At 34.2% G+C, this 16,820-nt stretch overlaps 1 protein-coding gene across 2 annotated transcripts in view; it reads left to right on the forward strand.

Moving 5' to 3' along the window:
- Positions 1-16,820, forward strand: part of SRFBP1 (serum response factor binding protein 1) — a 67,008-nt gene that overhangs the window by 12,478 nt on the left and 37,710 nt on the right. For both annotated transcript variants that reach the window (XM_021079835.1, NM_001244566.1), the window contains 1 exon segment: positions 339-411. In XM_021079835.1, the coding sequence (XP_020935494.1) occupies positions 339-411 (73 nt within the window).

Genomic DNA, 16,820 nt, shown 5'->3' on the forward strand with positions numbered 1-16,820 from the left:
TGAAACTTAATTGTAGCTTACAAAACTTATATGAATATAATGTGTTATTAATTGATTGATTAGAAAGTATTATTTGACCTTCCCATTAAAGAATTAGAAGGCAAACTATCAGTGGTAATAATTATTAATATCATGTATAGCCAATGCTTATTTTTGCCAAAAACTTGGGTTTGTTGTTAGAATTAGGGTATGTGTTGGATGGAGGGAGGACAATGCAGGATGACAGAATGTTATTTATGGATTAAGCATTTCTAAAAGAAATGGAAAGACCTTTCTTTATGATATTAATCTAAAATAAATGTGTTTTCTGGATATATATTGTAATGTGTCTTTTGCAGGGGCACCGAAGATGCACTGTTAAAAAACCAAAGACGAGCACAACGGCTGCTCGAAGAAATCCATGCCATGAAGGTAAGGACTTGTGATATGTGTATATGTGTGCTTCCTCTCAGCCTACATTTTGTGAATGTGTCTTTGGTATATGTATGTATGTTAAATTTACTTGAATATAGTTTTGAGTTGTCTGACATTATTTGTGTGGTTTGGTGGAGAATGTAACACATTTAGAATATTGTAATATGTTTAAGCTTGCATTATTCTGTTTTTTACTAAAGTTGTTAAACTAATTGGTGTCAAAACTATGCCACATTAAATTCATCTATGTTTAGTTATCCTTTGTGCCTAAGATTTTTACTGCAACTTTAGTCTTGAAGTCTAAGTTAAGTTCAAGTCTAAGTTAAGTTCTTGCTGTTTGGTAATGTGGATAGTAATATTGGTGGCTGACATCATGCTTTGCCTATTGCCAACTCAATAAATTTTTGTGTGGTGGTGTCAGCATTTTATTCAGCTCTGTAGTAACTTGAAATAAAATTAGTATTGGACCAAAATGATCCGTATTTTTGTTTCTTTTAGCCAAAATCTTCACTAGCATAATTTTTAGGTCTTCTCGCTGTTCTTACTTTGTGGAAACTTTCATTTACCAAATGACATACTATTAAATGTCTGGGAGACTGTTTTATTGCAGAACTTAAAAACAACATTTGGTACCAGCAATTACTTTAATTGCAGGGTCATTTGCATGTATGTTTGAGTATTACATTCTGGTAGAACTTCTAAGTTTTGTGATAGGTAAAAGAGCAATAGAATTCTCTAACAGTGTATTAACTGAGATTATCAAAACTTCTCACCATTTTTTCCTATTGAATGGTTGATAAAGTATCCTATAAAACAAAGTTGTCATAGTTAATCTGAATAGAAGCAGATGTAGGATATGATTCTTTGGTGTGAGGTATGAGTTTTGTGGGGATTTTTTGTTTTATTTTCACAAGACTGCAAAATTCATGGAATCCATTTGATATATCAAAATTTTAATCCCCCTGTTGTCTAGTCATTCATGCAAAATTATCCATATTTGAGTCCTAATTGTTTGTGTCACTTTGTATTACCCATCATTTAAACTTTTTCATATACCTTTTTTTTTCCATAAAATTCCTGTGAAAGGTAAAATCCTTAGAGATTTTTGTTTTTGAGGATTAACGCTAAGGTAGAATGTTATGGTTTATTCCTTTGTCTCTCACTTTCTCTTAACTAAGGTCCTTACTAAATTACATTCCTTACCTAAATTTTTCTCTGTAATTTCTTCTGAATAGTCATTTTTGTAGTCCTAAATTATTCGGAGGCTTTGAGCTACTGTATAATTGCTGATTTTATTTTACCATGGAAAGGATGCATTATATATAATAAGCCTATGTACAGTATGTCAGGAGTTTGGGGACAAAAAGTATTCATTAATCTTTAGAATACTTCCATTCTGTAACTTTCAATAATGCATTTAATTTAACTAGAAAGAAAAGTAGTCCTATTTGATCCATATGTGAAACTTATTTTCTGTTAAACTTCATCAGCAATAGGAAATCAGACTCAGTGATAAAGTTCATAGGTTTACAATATTACTCTGTCATGACCATAGTTTTTGTTTGTTTTGGTTGTTTCTGTTTTTCCTGTGTCTGTGTAAGACCTTTATGTATGAGAATTGTTGCCTCAAGAAAGCTAAAGTTCATAGTCTGGCATAGTACTTGAATTCATAAAATTAATGGGATATATAGATTCCTTGAATTCATGTCAGGGTAAATGTAGTTTAGATTGGTTACTCTGACTTCCACTCCATTTGTAATGCTCTTTAAAAACTGGATTAAATAAAAATATAAAAACCGAAAAAAGAGTAAGTCTATATGTTTGCTTTTCTTACATTTCAAATTTTGTTCTTCATTCGTGGTTCTTTTACAAAATCGTTCTACTTTTCTAAAAGAAGAAAAGACAAAGCATTTTTTAAAATTGAAAGGTCATTTGTAATTTCTTAAGGGAATGTTAGTTATCACATAAATGGGAGTATCAAAGAAATTGTCACAAAACGGAAAGCTCATAGTCTCAATTAAATTTGGAGAAAAACCTCTTCTTACATTTTTCCAGACGAATTTTTTCCTTGGCTCATATACCGCTACATTTTTATAGTGTTGTTCATGACATACTGTCCTATACTTGCTTTCTATGATAATAGGGTATTTCGTTGCAAGATGACTTCCTTAAGAAGAAAACCTGAGGTATTTTTAGAAATGGGAGTTTGTTTTTTCTGGCCAAGGAAAAAATGGCCTGGTCTTTATGATGCTATAAAATGACATATTCCAGTTTTATAGAGTGTAATGTATAAATATGAAAGAAATTTTTGCTGCCTTTTCTGATAGTATTCATACTAGTAGCTTTGATACTAGTATATACATTGGCTTCTGAAATAGTTCCTTTTTCTTTGAATGTTTAAGTAGCTTTTTGACTTTTATAGATTTCTAAGTTATTTAGCTAGAGAAGGAGTTCGTAAAATTAAGGTATATAGTAAAATTAATCAAAATGTACTAGAAATCTTTTATCTCAAATATCAAGGTAATATATCTAGCTTTTACTATTTACTGTGTGCTGGGTAAATATATCGTGTGTTTTATATTCACTATCTCATGAGGTAGATATTATTATCCCTATCTTACAGAATAGGCTTAGAGAAGGTCAGTAGCTTGTTCAAGATCAAATAGTTGTTTGATGGTAAACTATAACTAACTATGAAGTTATGGAGTTCTTGCTGTGGCACAGTGGAATTGGCAGTGTTTCTGCAGCACTGGGGTGCAGGTTCGATCCTGGCCTGGCCCATTGGGTTAATGATCCAGGGTTGCTGCTGCTGCTGCTGCTGCAGCTCAGATCTGATCTCTGGCCTGGAAATTCCATGTGCCAGGGGGAGGCCAAAAAAGAAAAAAAGCTGATGGTATTAGCCACTTTACTGCTTCACCAAGAAGAGAACTTCTGAAGTTCCATTCTCCTAGAGATTGGATTAAGTTAATTTAATAAACATGATACTTGCCCTCTAGGAAAAAAGGCCCAAAGATATGTAACAAGTTTTGTGATCCTTTAATTCCTCCCAGCTAAGTATACCCAGTTACTCTTTTTTTTTTTTTTAACTTAGTCCTTTTTGAGGCCCTTACTCTTCCTTATGCTGAATTTTCCTATGTAATGAGAATTTCTCTTCTGTGAGATCTTGCTGTGTTATCCTTTGCTTCTCTCTTTTAGAACTCTATCACTTTTGTTCCATTCTTCTCCTATTTTTACATGTTCAAGGCTCTATTATTAAAAGCATCATTTGGTGGAGTTCCCTCGTGGCCCAGCAGGTTAAGGATCCATGTCACTGCTGTGGCTCCCATTACAGCCCTGGTTCCGGCCATGGCCCGGAACTCCCTCATGCTGAGGGTGCAGGCAAAAACAAACAAATAAACAAAGAAAACAACAACAGAAAACACATCATTTGCCCTTTATCAGCTCTTAGGATTGCCCTGTCTTATGTCATGGTCTGTTTCTAACTGATTGTCATTAGTAGATCACAAATAGGAAAATGTCGTAGATTATGATCTTTAGAGATAGCATGTAAAATCAAATAAAGTAATACATCGTCAAAATAATAACTGCAGTTGACCCCTGAACAACGGCAGGGATTGGGGCACTCACTCTCTGAGCAGTTGAAAATCTGGGTGTATTTTGCCTTTTTTTTGCTATTTCTTGGGCCGCTCCCGCAGCATATGGAGGTTCCCAGGCTAGGGGTCGAATCGGAGCTGTAGCCACCGGCCTACGCCAGAGCCACAGCAACGCGGGATCTGACCCGTGTCTACAGCCTACACCACAGTTCACGGCAACGCTGTATGGTTAACCCACTGAGCAAGGGCAGGGACTGAACCCTCAACCTCATGGTTCCTAGTCAGATTCGTTAACCACTGCGCCACGACAGGAACTCCTGTATTTTGGATATAACTTGTAGTGGGCCCTCTTTATCTGCAGTTCTGCATCTACAGATTCAACCAACCTTGAATCATCTAGTACTATAGTATTTACCATGGAAAAAAATCTCATGTAAGTGGACCTGTGCAGTTCAAACCTATATTGTTTCAAAGGTCAAGTATATATCATATGAATTTCACCACAACTCTGTAAAGGGGGTAGAATCTTTTTTTAAAGCACATTTGGATGTGTTCTAGACTGCATACACTCCTTGGTTGGAGGTTTGTCATCATATATATTCATATATTAGAATTTCTCATCATTTCACATTATATATTTTTTTAAAAATTTACTGAGGTATTTCTCTGTAATTTCATATACTATGATTTTTGTTAAGTTTTTTATTTTTCCTTTATGAATGCTTAAAAACAAATCCACCATAGGTTAAAAGATACCTTTTTTGTCCCTAAAGCATATTATATTAATTATTTGTGTGAAATTAACATTTAATTCACTTATTTTACTAAAGTAATAGTATTAATAGTGTTGTTAGTGTAAGATTATACTTATTTTTGATAGTTTCATCTTTTGTAAGCCAGTCCTAAAAATCCTATCATCAAATTGGATTCACATATTAGAAGTCTTACTTAGAAATCTAGCTTCAGTAATATTTTCAAAGATAGATCCAATCAGAAGGAACAGGTTAACCTAGGAGAGATTTAGGAGTCTGTATGATTCCGTAGGTCCTTCTTTTCTGCATCAGCCATATACTTTTTGGCCCAGAGTAGATGAGATCTTTAACTGAGGAAGTTTAGTTATTACCCAATAGCAGACAGCATTCAGTTTTGAAACTTACCAATTCTATACCCCAAGGTTGTATAGCTTACATGGTATTTTCCAGTGTTCGTGCCTCATAAATTCATAGATTCCGGATTTGTTTACTGTAAGCATCCTTAACAGGGGGACATCCTGCTAAGAACATTCTTCAAATAAGGACTTTCCTCCTAACAAAAGTTATTAGCATATTTACCAAGAGAAGCCATTATTAGTGTATTAACAAGTACATTAAACTTCTGCCTGAGTTTCTTCCTGGTAAAGGAAGTGAATAGATCCCAGCACAGCTGTTTTAATTCTTCCCTGATACGTAATAGCATGCCTTTTGGCATTTTTTAGAAATTTTAGTGTATTTCCCTCCAACTTTTTAGAAAATACTTTGAATCTTTAATAATAATAATTATACATTGTGTCACATCCATGTTCCTCCCTTTACTGGTAATGCTTAGTTTCAATCACTTGGTTTAGACATTGTGTGCCAGATTCCTCCTTTTTTTAAAGGTACTTTTTTTCTGTTTGCATTTGTTAGGTAATTTGTGAGATGATAACTTTGAGGTTATGTGAATATCCTATGGTCTTTTTACCCAGTGACTGATGTTCTATGGGTAAATCAGTTAACACCTATTGTTTCTTTGTCTATGCTGGGATTTTTTATTTCTCTGATAAGATTTTAATTCATTGAGTGGAATTTTTTTTTTTTTAAACGTCAAGGAGAGTGATAATAGTCATTTTTGCCTGAGGAGAAGAAAAATGTTTCCTTTTCTTGGATCTTTATGTGCTGGGTGGTTTTGACTTGTATCCTGGATGTTATGAAAAATATGTAGTTAGAGATTCTGGGTCTGGTTATTCTTCTCAAACAAATGGCAGTTTTATCAGTTAACTTTTGGAATCGGCTTTAGTTTCAAAGATGTTTCTTAGATAGCACCTATAGCTTTAGTTCAGATCATTTGTCTATTAGTTTGAATCCGTTTCTTACATGCATTGTTCAGGCTTATGGATCCCTTGTGTGCTTCTTTCTCTTCTGGGTTTCCCCTGCTCTGTAGTGGATAACGTACCCAAACCTCACTGTTGCACATGCTCCTTGGCCTGTCTTCCTGAACCATGCACCCTGCAGTTTTCAGTTACTCTCTGAAAAGATGGTGACTTAACTGTATAGCTTCACATCTTTACTCCCAGTTTGCTTAGAGTCCCTATCAGAGCCTATCTTCTTCCATTTACTCTCCTTTATCTTTAAGTAGGTTTTTGGTAATATGTGCAGGTTTTATGTTCTGCTTTATTTTGTTTGAGGGGAGGAAGAAGCATGGTTGATCATATTATCTGTTAGTACCTTAATCTGTCATACCAGAAATGAAAGTAGCCAAAGTTAAAAGTAACTGTAAATAGCTAAAAAAGAGGCTGAATACCCCAAGACACTGTAAATTTAGGTCTTAGGGAGATGGAATAAATACAGGAGGCTTGTAGCCACTGAAGTAGAAAGAAAATCAGGAGAATATGGTATCTAGGAAACCTAGTAAAGAGACTGTTTCAAGAGAACAGAGTGATGAACTAGGTATCTATATTGATGTTGTTCTTATTTTCAAAATTAGCAATATTATTTTCAAAGTGTGAGTTCATTTATTAGATCATAATTATTGATGAAATTTTCAAGGAGTACTACCTCCGTGGTCTAGTATACTTTGCAGGACTCTGCTGATAGAACCAGAATGGGTTTTGTTCTTGCTTATGTGATCCTAAACATACCTTCTCTCCTTCGTCCCCTTCCCCATCCTGTTTCTTTCTGTAAAAAGAAATCTCAAATTGTTCAATTGTTTCCACATTCATATTTTCTTCCTATATGTCTAAAACCTGAATGTCACAAGCAATGGTCCAGGTATGGAAGAGGTATCTATAATGTTTCTCTCTTTGTTTACCTCCCCATATTCCTTGAGCATACCCACATTATGACCTTTTATAGCTACAGGATCAGCACTGTTCCCTCTTAAGTCTCTTTTATAAATCTGACTTGTAATTTAGATTATTTTTCTCTAATGCATTGTAGAAATCAAGTAAATAATTTCTTGAAACCTTTAGGGTGCTTTAAAGATCCTCAGTAAAAACTTTCAACTTAGGATAGTATGTTTTTGTTTGTTGTTTTTAAGGTTAATTATTGGAAACAGGAATGAATAGACCCTTCATTTTATAGTCAGCTTAGCCAGTGTTCCCTAAGACCATTTAACTTTTAATTTAATTCCTTTAAAGGGAGAACGTTTATTGCTTCTGAAGGCAGAGCAAGATGCTCTGATTTAATATACTTTTGTACTCAACTTGTGACATTTGAAATGATAAACAGAAGTCATAATGGTGTTTTAAAAGATCAGAATATACTGCTCTCTTACTCACATGCAACGTTTAGAAACAGATCATCACATTGGAATTCTAGTTTGCTTTCCTGGCTTGTGGTTTCTACAGCTTTAAGCCAGTATTTTGAATAGTTCATACTCTTGAAATCCTGAGCAGTGTTACATTTTTCACATGCAGGGGTCATGATTTTCACTGTAAGCTCTATTGCTAAGGAGATACTATATCAAGTCTGTGGTGATCCTAAAATAGTTTTGTCTTTTAAATAAGAGCAGTTGTAGCAAATAAAAGTGGTATCTGCTTTTGAACCTTCTTAGTTTCTATTTGAAAACAAAGGAAAAATTACAAGTCCTTGTAGTGCTATTACCATTTACTTAGTCATTATATACACATAATTTTAAAATAAAGAACTGACTTTGGAATTGCTTCAGTCGAGATAAGCCTAGTTCTAAGGCTACTAAGTGTATAAACAGAATTTAAGGGTAGGAAGGAAGGAGTATCACATGATCTTTTTTAAAAAATAATTTTTTTTTTAACTTTGTTTTGTTTTGATTTTTTTTTTTTTTAAGTTTTGTAACTTTGGAAATTTGAACTTACAACCTTGGCAGACCATTTCTACTAACTGTGAAAGTATCCAAAGCCCTTTTCAACTATTAATTTTAAAAAATTTGGACAACCAATACTACTATCATAATTCTGGTATGGAATAATGTGGTGATTGAGAAAAGAGGCAAATATTACAACATATTTTTTTGGAACACACAGTGGGAGACAAAGAGCCGTAGAGAGAAGCAGCAATAAGAATAGTAAATAACTTTTTTTAATGGATTTTCTTTTTATTCAACTGGAATATCACATGAATTTTGGATTAAATGAAGACAAATTATGTTTAATCACTTAAACTCCTTAATTTGAACATATATTTTACTTTGCTAGATTTCTTTTGTAATGGAAACTCTGTTCTTTTTTCCGTTTTATTAGAGTAACTAATGTTAATGTTTTGCTACTCAAAGAATTAATATTTTGTGATAACAAGATAAACTCAGCAATGTTCTATTTTCTCCTTGACTATGAAGAGTTTTATTTTTTTCTCTACCTGCTATTAAATTATGTAAACTATCTAGCTTTCTAAAAAATAAAAATAATCCCAAGGGAAGTGGCTGCTCCAATTAAAAATGCCTTTTTAGCAGTCTACAATGAACATGTATAGTTCTCTTTCATTCTCCCCTTTCCTATATAAAAATTAAACCCTTTGCAGGGCATATTAATTTTATATATGGGTGAGGTAGGGAGATAAATTCTCACTTTTTATTTCTTGATTTCTGTTGAAACTCAATATATTGAAATAGAACTTAAGAGTTTTAGTTGTAGTTAATCAGTAATAGTTATTCTCTTCATCACAATGTAGGATAGCATCTTCATTTATTAATGATCATACATTTTCTAAGACCCATAAAATTTGCAACCAGAAAAAAAAAATGTACAAGTGAAAAAAAGAGTGGGAATTTCCAGAACCACTATTATAATTCCGTATTATATGCTTAGGTTGGTTAAATACATTTTAAATTAGAATTTACTGTGCATGCAGATGAATAGATTTCTACTGTCAGGGCACACACTATTTTGTGGGAAGCAAGCATATGAGTCTCTGCATGGTATATCCCATACTGTGTTATAAGCAAAGAGTTGTAGGAACCTAGAGCAAGCATCTATTTATTTACTTAGGGATTTAGGGAACACCTCACAGAATGGGTGGCACTGAGTTGGAACTTGAAAAATAAATATGATTCTGTTTTCAGACAGGTAGTCTAGATAAATAGAGCACAACAAAAACAAAGCATATAGGTCTGCAAGTACATGGTGTAATTTGGAAGGGGTGCTCAGGATTCTATTTCTGTTACACTGTTTACCACATTGAGCTGTAATTTCTCTGTATATCTCCTTTTTTGAGGATAAAATGTTATCTTTCTTCTGTGTTTGGTGCACTAGTTAGCAAAAAAGTAGACATTCAGCAAGTATTTCTTCAATGAATTAATGTGGCTGGAGTATGGAGTAAGTGGAGTAACAAATGGTTGAAGATTGTAACTAGGTAGTAAGATGAGATTACAGTTGAAAGCTTTTTAGTAAATGTGGATGATCACAGGTTTTTGAGTCATCATGTGTGTTTTCTAGAAAGAGAAATCTGAAGGAGAATGGAGGGTTCATTAAAAGGAAATGAAGTTGGAGGTGAGGTAATTAATTAGAAAGCAATGGTGGGCTTAATTTTTTCATGATTTAAGGAGCCTGTCTTTTTGGGTGATTCATTGTTCCTACTCTGCAAAAATCTTATACCATCAGAGAAATGAGCTGGTATGCACAATTTTAAAAATAGGGTAAGTTATGATAGGGCCTTTAAAATTTTTTAAAGAGCAAGAGATTACTTCTTACTGGCAATTAACCAAGGAAAGTTTCCTAGAAAAGTTTAATAAAAAAATTAATGTTACTGATTTATAAAATTGATATGGTTTCCTTGATAGCGTTTAATTAAATCCCAATTATATAGCAACGTTACTGTTTTATGCAGTAGCTTCGCATCCCAAACTTACATATTATTTATAGCACTAGGAAGGTCAATTTTAGATGTAAGAACACTGCTCATAAATACATTGATAATAGTTTTAGTTATACATTATTGCATAACTACTTTATGTCATGGTCTTTGGTAGAGCCTACATATATTATCTCCAGTCTTTATAGTAGCTCTCCAAGATTTCTGTTTATCCCTATTTTACTGATACGGAAACTGGAGATTAAGTAATATAACTGCTTTACCTAGAGTTACACTACTAGAGCATGGCAAAACCAAGATTCAATCTAAATCTGTCTGAACCAGTAGACTCTTAACACTCTAACCTAAACTATCTTAACTTAGAAATTAAATGTACAACTTTATCAAGAATAATTTAATTTGGTATGATAAATATGCTTTTTGTTGTAATTTTAATGATTCTATTAACAGAAAAGTGATAATAATAGTGAATAATATACCATCATTGCCCTTTTGGGGAAAAAAGAAATAGGATTTACTTTAAATTTGATAGAATCGTTAAGCCTTCCTAAACAATGGAATGTCTTGCTATCCATAAAGGATTTTTTGTGTGCGTTTATCATTTAGAAATAATATCTAGGAGTTCCTGTCATGGCTCAGTGGTTAACAAACCCGACTGTAACCATGACATTGCAGGTTTGATCCCTGGACTCACTCAGTGGGTTAAGTAACCAGAATTGCCATGAGCTGTGGTGTACGTCACAGTGGCTCAAATCCTGCATTGCTGTGGCTGTGGTGTAGCTGGCAGCTACCACTCCAATTTGACCCCTAGCCTGGGAACCTCCATATGCTATGGGTATGGCCCTAAAAAGACAAAAGATGGGAGTTCCCATTGTGGCGCAGTCGTTAACGAATCCGACTAGGAACCACGAGGTTGCAGGTTCGCACCCTGCCCTTGCTCAGTGGGTTAACCATCCAGCGTTGCCGTGAGCTGTGGTGTAGGTTGCAGACGCGGCTCGGATCCCACGTTGCTGTGGCTCTGGCGTAGGCCGGTGGCTACAGCTCTGATTCGACCCCTAGCCTGGGAACCTCCATATGCCGCAGGAGTGGCCCAAGAAATAGCTTAAAAAAAAAAAAAAAGACGAAAAAATAATAATATGTAGAAGCTAAATACCAAAATAATCAATTCTCCTAGGACCATGAATTGGTACAATTATTGGGTTTCAAAAATTCTTCATTCCTTGCCCAATTAGGCACAATATTTTAAAAATAAATTTGAATATAACATGATTCCAGTATTACTTGATATAGGCTCTTTATAAACACATAGAAATAAAATTAAGAAATGAGTATGTATTTTATTATCCTATGTGCCCTTGAAAAAGATTACTAGAGAAAATACTTGGAAGGAATTGGGACTTGTAATAACAAGTAGTTTGACTTTCTTGAGATTTTGTAAGATTTTTTTCCTGTTCTTTCAGTTAAAGGCTGCTCTCTTTTAACACATCCCTGTATCCCTTTTAGCACATCCTTATATCTTAGTCGTACTTCTAGAATTATACAGAAAGACGCCTTAATCACCTAATATTATTTCTCTAAGCCTTTTGATCAGTTTTCTTAGGTGCTGCACTGTGGGTTTAAAAATGTGCTCTTGGATTGTGTAATTGTTCATTAAATTTTAGGTTTTGTTTGTTTAACTCTTTAGGGTTGAGTAAGGAAAACTAAACTCGCAAATATATGTAGATTAAAAAAATTAGGAGTAAAAAAGTAAAGGTATCAAGCTGGAACTTTTTAAATTTGATATACTGAACAATAAAAATGTAATACGTACATATATACTCTCACCTCCTCTAGCTATTCTTAACATGCTATTCTGAGAAGACATAAAAATATTTTTACATCTTATATTTACTCCTAATAAATTTGCAACAAATAATGCCTTACTAAACAGATGTTTGGATTCTACTTCAAAAAAAGTAACCTTTTATGCCAAGGCCAGTCATTTTGTTAGAAGAGAAACTCTAGAATGAAATAATCTGTTTACTCTGACTTACCCTTCAATGAAGAAGTGTTTTATATACAGCCTTTGGGTTACTATAATTGCTCTGTTTTATTTCCTCTGCCTTCTTCTTTGAACATGACAGAGTGAGGGTTTTATGTGCCAAGAAAAGTTTAGATTGGGGGTAGGGGCATAAAAATCTGATTGTGTTGATAAACAGGGGGTGTTTTTGTGGTTTTGTGGTTTTTTTCTAAAAGTTATCTCTACTTTGAGAGATAGGACTATATCATGACAAGGTGGTTTTGGAGCTTCATTCGACCAAATTATTCAAAGGTGGTTATGCTTTAATATCTACTTTTAAGTGAAATGCAAGTCTTTGAACTACTGAATTGTGGAAGTTGTTTTTAGCTCACTGAAATTGTAATTATTTTCATGTCAGTAATTATTTTCATATCTTGATGAAGATAATTTATAGTTGAAAGACGAATTCTATTTAGTTTTTGTAATATGAATATTCGACTTTAAACATGAAAGTCAGCTTGGAAGTACAGTGGAGACAGTACATATTCCCTTATCTGCGAGCATACCAAGACACTAAGTGGATGCCTGAAATGGCAGATAGCACCCAATACTGTGTACACTATGTTTTTTTTTCATAAACATAAATACCTGTGATAAAGTATAATTTATCAATTAGGCATAGTAAGAGATTAACAATAGTAACTAATAAGAAAATAGAACAGTTTTAACAATATACTATGTATTTGTGATCTCTCCCTTAATCAGCTTCTTCAACTCTGCCAGAAATGGACAGTGGCTTCTTCATAGGCAAATGTAGCTCTTCCAGAAATGTTTATATTTTCCATTCCAAACCTGTTACTGAATCTGTGTAGCCATACCTTATTTGGAGTAAGGCTGATGTCACTAGCATGAGTGGATCCCTTGCTGCATTCTTTGTATAGGCTCAGTGCTTTCTGGTACAACATGTGGCTGTCAGTTGGGACGTGTTTTGTGTTCATGACTTCCACCCACATTTAATGCCTTTTCTATTTAACTAAGCACTTATCCATGATTTTTGAAGTTTTAGGTGCAACAGCAAAACTAGCCTTAATTTCTTTTTCTTCTTGTCAGTTTCATTGATTAAAGATTTATTCTTACTGTGGATCTTAGCAACTTCAGCATTTGATATTTTTTCTTTCTTAAGTCGAGAACTTTCACTTTTTCACTTAAAAGAGAACACTTTATGGCTTCTCTTTGGCGTATCCGAATTACCAGTATCACTACTCTTAGGCTCTGTGATACCTTAGCAGACAGTCTGATAGGAGATGGCTTCTCTGTGACTAAGGAGCAGAATACCTGGACAAAGGGATAATTGATATACCAGGAAGGACAAATTGAAATGGCACAAGATTTCATCACAGAAACTCAGAACGATGGCACACAGTTTAAAACTTATGGGTTGTTTATTTCTGGAAATTTTTATTTAATATTTTCAAACCGCCGTTGACCATGGGTAACTGAAACCGCAGATAAGGAGAGACTATTATTTGTTGACATTTAGTAATTCTTTTAACTGGCTGCCAGCAAAAGCCTGACACTAGTAAAATTTCCTAATAGTAACTAAGCCTGCTTTGTTTTATTATATCACTCTCCTATTTCTTTTCCTATTGTCTAACAGACCAGGTCTAATTCCTCATGGGTAGTAGTAAAAGCTTTTTCATCAGTTGGCCTCTCCCTTCCCAACTTTATCTCTCATCCCTCTTTCTGTCTATATACTACAGTCACCCTCCACATAGTTTGTACATTCTTGTTTTTAAGTTCTCTGTCTGGCTTTATCTGATAACAAGGCAGAATTCTCCACTTCATACATGCCCTTAACAAAACCAGAGTGAGTCATTATCACAGCATTCACCATCTGTAAGACAGTGAGTTTATTGGGGGGAGGTAGAGGGTGGATGCTTGAAGATTCATGTATGGGGACATATTATAATGGATGGGAGATTTGTACAATTTGAGAAAGGTCCCCCAGTAATTTGTGCATCTTTTATTTTTCCCACCATCAAGATCTACAGTACTGAGGAGAAATTGCCCTTGCTACTTTATCTTATATATATTACTTAGATAATCAGTTTTTAACAGTCTATTGCATTCCATCTTTATTTATGTCAGGTCATTTGCATGTTATTTCATATTATAAAAACAAAGACGAATAAAGCCATTTGTGTCATTTTGTGAAATTTTTAGCAAGTTGAGTTGATACTGTTTTTGTACCATTAACTAATTGTGTGTTCTTGACTCTGTCTCTTCATCTTAAAACTGAGAATAATTTCTATCTGACTTCGTTGCTATGGGAATTAAATAAAATATGCAGTATCAATGTTCCTAACAAAATACTCTCGTTACATTTTATAATATTTTAAGACCGCTGCATATAAATAGCCTAGATGAAAGAGAGCCATTGCCTTCAGTGCCATTTTTTAAAGGTATGCCAAGACTATTCAATGACAGAGAGTTCCTGAACAGAGATCTACTCTACTGCACAGTCCATCATCATTGTCCCTGTTGCATTGTGACTTTAGACTGGTACCAAAATCATTCTTATTGTTTTAGTACTGTAGGATTCGGAAATATTATTTAGTCCTGTACTTTGCCTGAAAGTTTGCCCATTTTTATCATGTCATTTCAGAACCATCCTCATGAACAAAGTATTTTAACTCAAGAAAAATATGCTAGTTCTGTACTTTGTATGCCAAATACTCTGCTGGTTTATAGAAATATAGAAATTAATATGGTGCTTGCCCTTGAGAAGCTTATAGTCTAATGAGAGAGCTGGACATGTAAACAGAGTTTAGTACAGCCCAAAGATCACTGATAGGTGTATCTGAGGAAACCACTTAGTATTGCTTTGAAGACTCAAGGAAAGCTTTCCTTAGTATGAACCTGAGTCTTTAAAAAGTGACTGATTATACTTTACACATTGTAGAATGGAGACTTAAATTTATATCGCTTCCTTGTGTTTGTTTTGGAAAATTGTAAAGAAAGTGCTTGTAGGATGAAGAGATGCAAAGTTTTTAGATAGTTTTACTAGTTTACCTACAGAAAGTTATGGGTTAGGTATGATAGTGACTTAGATTGACATCTCAACATGTACAAGAATAAAGATTACAGGATTTATACAATTTTTTTTATTTAGAAAAGTAAAAAGTAATAAGCCCGGCTGCCTTTGGCCTGCGTAATATCAGCAGATATACCACAAACAGAGGCCCAGTGTTCCTCTGCCATCACCAGGAAAAGAAATATGGCCCAAGGTGCTGCTGGTCCCAGAATGTTATAGGTGGAAAAAGCCCAGCTGGAATCAAGCCAGCAGACCTATAGGCCCATGGACGAGAAAAATTATAAATATCTATTGCCATGAACCATGGAGATCTGGGGTGGGGTGGAGCAGGGGGTGGGGTGTTATGTAGCAGTGGTGGCTCCTCCTACACTTTATTAAGAACTCAATTTTTAAAATCCAAACTGCTAGCTGTACTGGCTGCTTGGTCGGTTACTATTTCTTCAGTCTAACAGTGAAAGGAGCACAGGATCATTCATGGTATGTTCTTGGGGGATAAGCTACTTTTTATATATGTATGTATAAATCTATACACACATACACTTTATACATACTGTATATGATACATATATGTGTGTATATATTTGTTAATTTCAGAAAGTAAATACCTTCACTCTAAGGAAGTTTAAGAATTATTTTGCTAAGGTGGGTTGCAACAAAATTTAATTATATAAGTAATAAACACATGTCAAGGAGATTTAAAAAATAGTAATAATAATAATAAGCCAAGCAGGAGCAGTGTGTACTAGTAGGTCCGGTTTATACTGTAACCAATACTGAGATATTCAGTTTTACAATTTATAATAGTAGTAGGCTAAAAAAAAAAAACATGAATATATATTATGTGAACAAGTATTTTTGAATATTTATTAAATGACATGTTCTTTCCTAGGCTCCTATGATCCACCTGATGGGAGAAGATAGAATTTCCTGATCTTTTGTAATTTATTTTTCTAGGAGACTACAGAAGATGATATAATGAACATATTAGTAGATAATATACTGTGGAAAAAATAGAGCAGAGTACAAAGGATTAGAAGATGATAGTTTGATACATAATTCTGGACTCCAAAAGAGAGGTTTGGGCTGGAAATAGAGACTTTTAGGAGTTGTTGACATGAATGTGATCTTTAAAGTCATGAAACTGAACAGAATCACTAAATGGTAGGTAATAGTGAAGAGAAGAGTACTAGGGACTGAATCTTGGTCTACTGTTAAGGTATTTTATTGAAGGAGGAACAAGCAAAGAAGGCCAAGATAGAACAACCAATAGTATGGGTTCTGTAAGTCAAATGAAGAAACTTTATTAAGGAGAAAGGAATTAATTTACTGGAAATTAGCAATAGGCCAAGGAAGATAAGAGTCAACTGTTGTGGATATGTCAAGTCTTGGTCATTAGATTTAGCAACATAGAGACTGGTGACTTTCACTAGAGTAGAAAATTATCTTACAAGAATAGAGAAGTAATTGAGGCAAAAGCCTGCTTGAAGTGGCTTTAAGAGAAAATAACATTTAGAGACAGCAAGAATTGGCAAGTGTTATAATTAGGTCACATGACCAGATTTCCCTAATGTTCTGGTAATTATCACTGAGCCCAACTTTTTTTTTTTTTTGGTCTTTTTGTCATTTTAGGGTCACACACACGGCTTATGGAGGTTCCCAGGCTAGAGGGTCCAATTGGAGCTGTAGCTGCTGGGCTGTGC

This window comes from Sus scrofa, chromosome 2 (genome assembly GCF_000003025.6).
Source record: "Sus scrofa isolate TJ Tabasco breed Duroc chromosome 2, Sscrofa11.1, whole genome shotgun sequence".
Lineage (NCBI taxonomy): Eukaryota > Metazoa > Chordata > Mammalia > Artiodactyla > Suidae > Sus > Sus scrofa.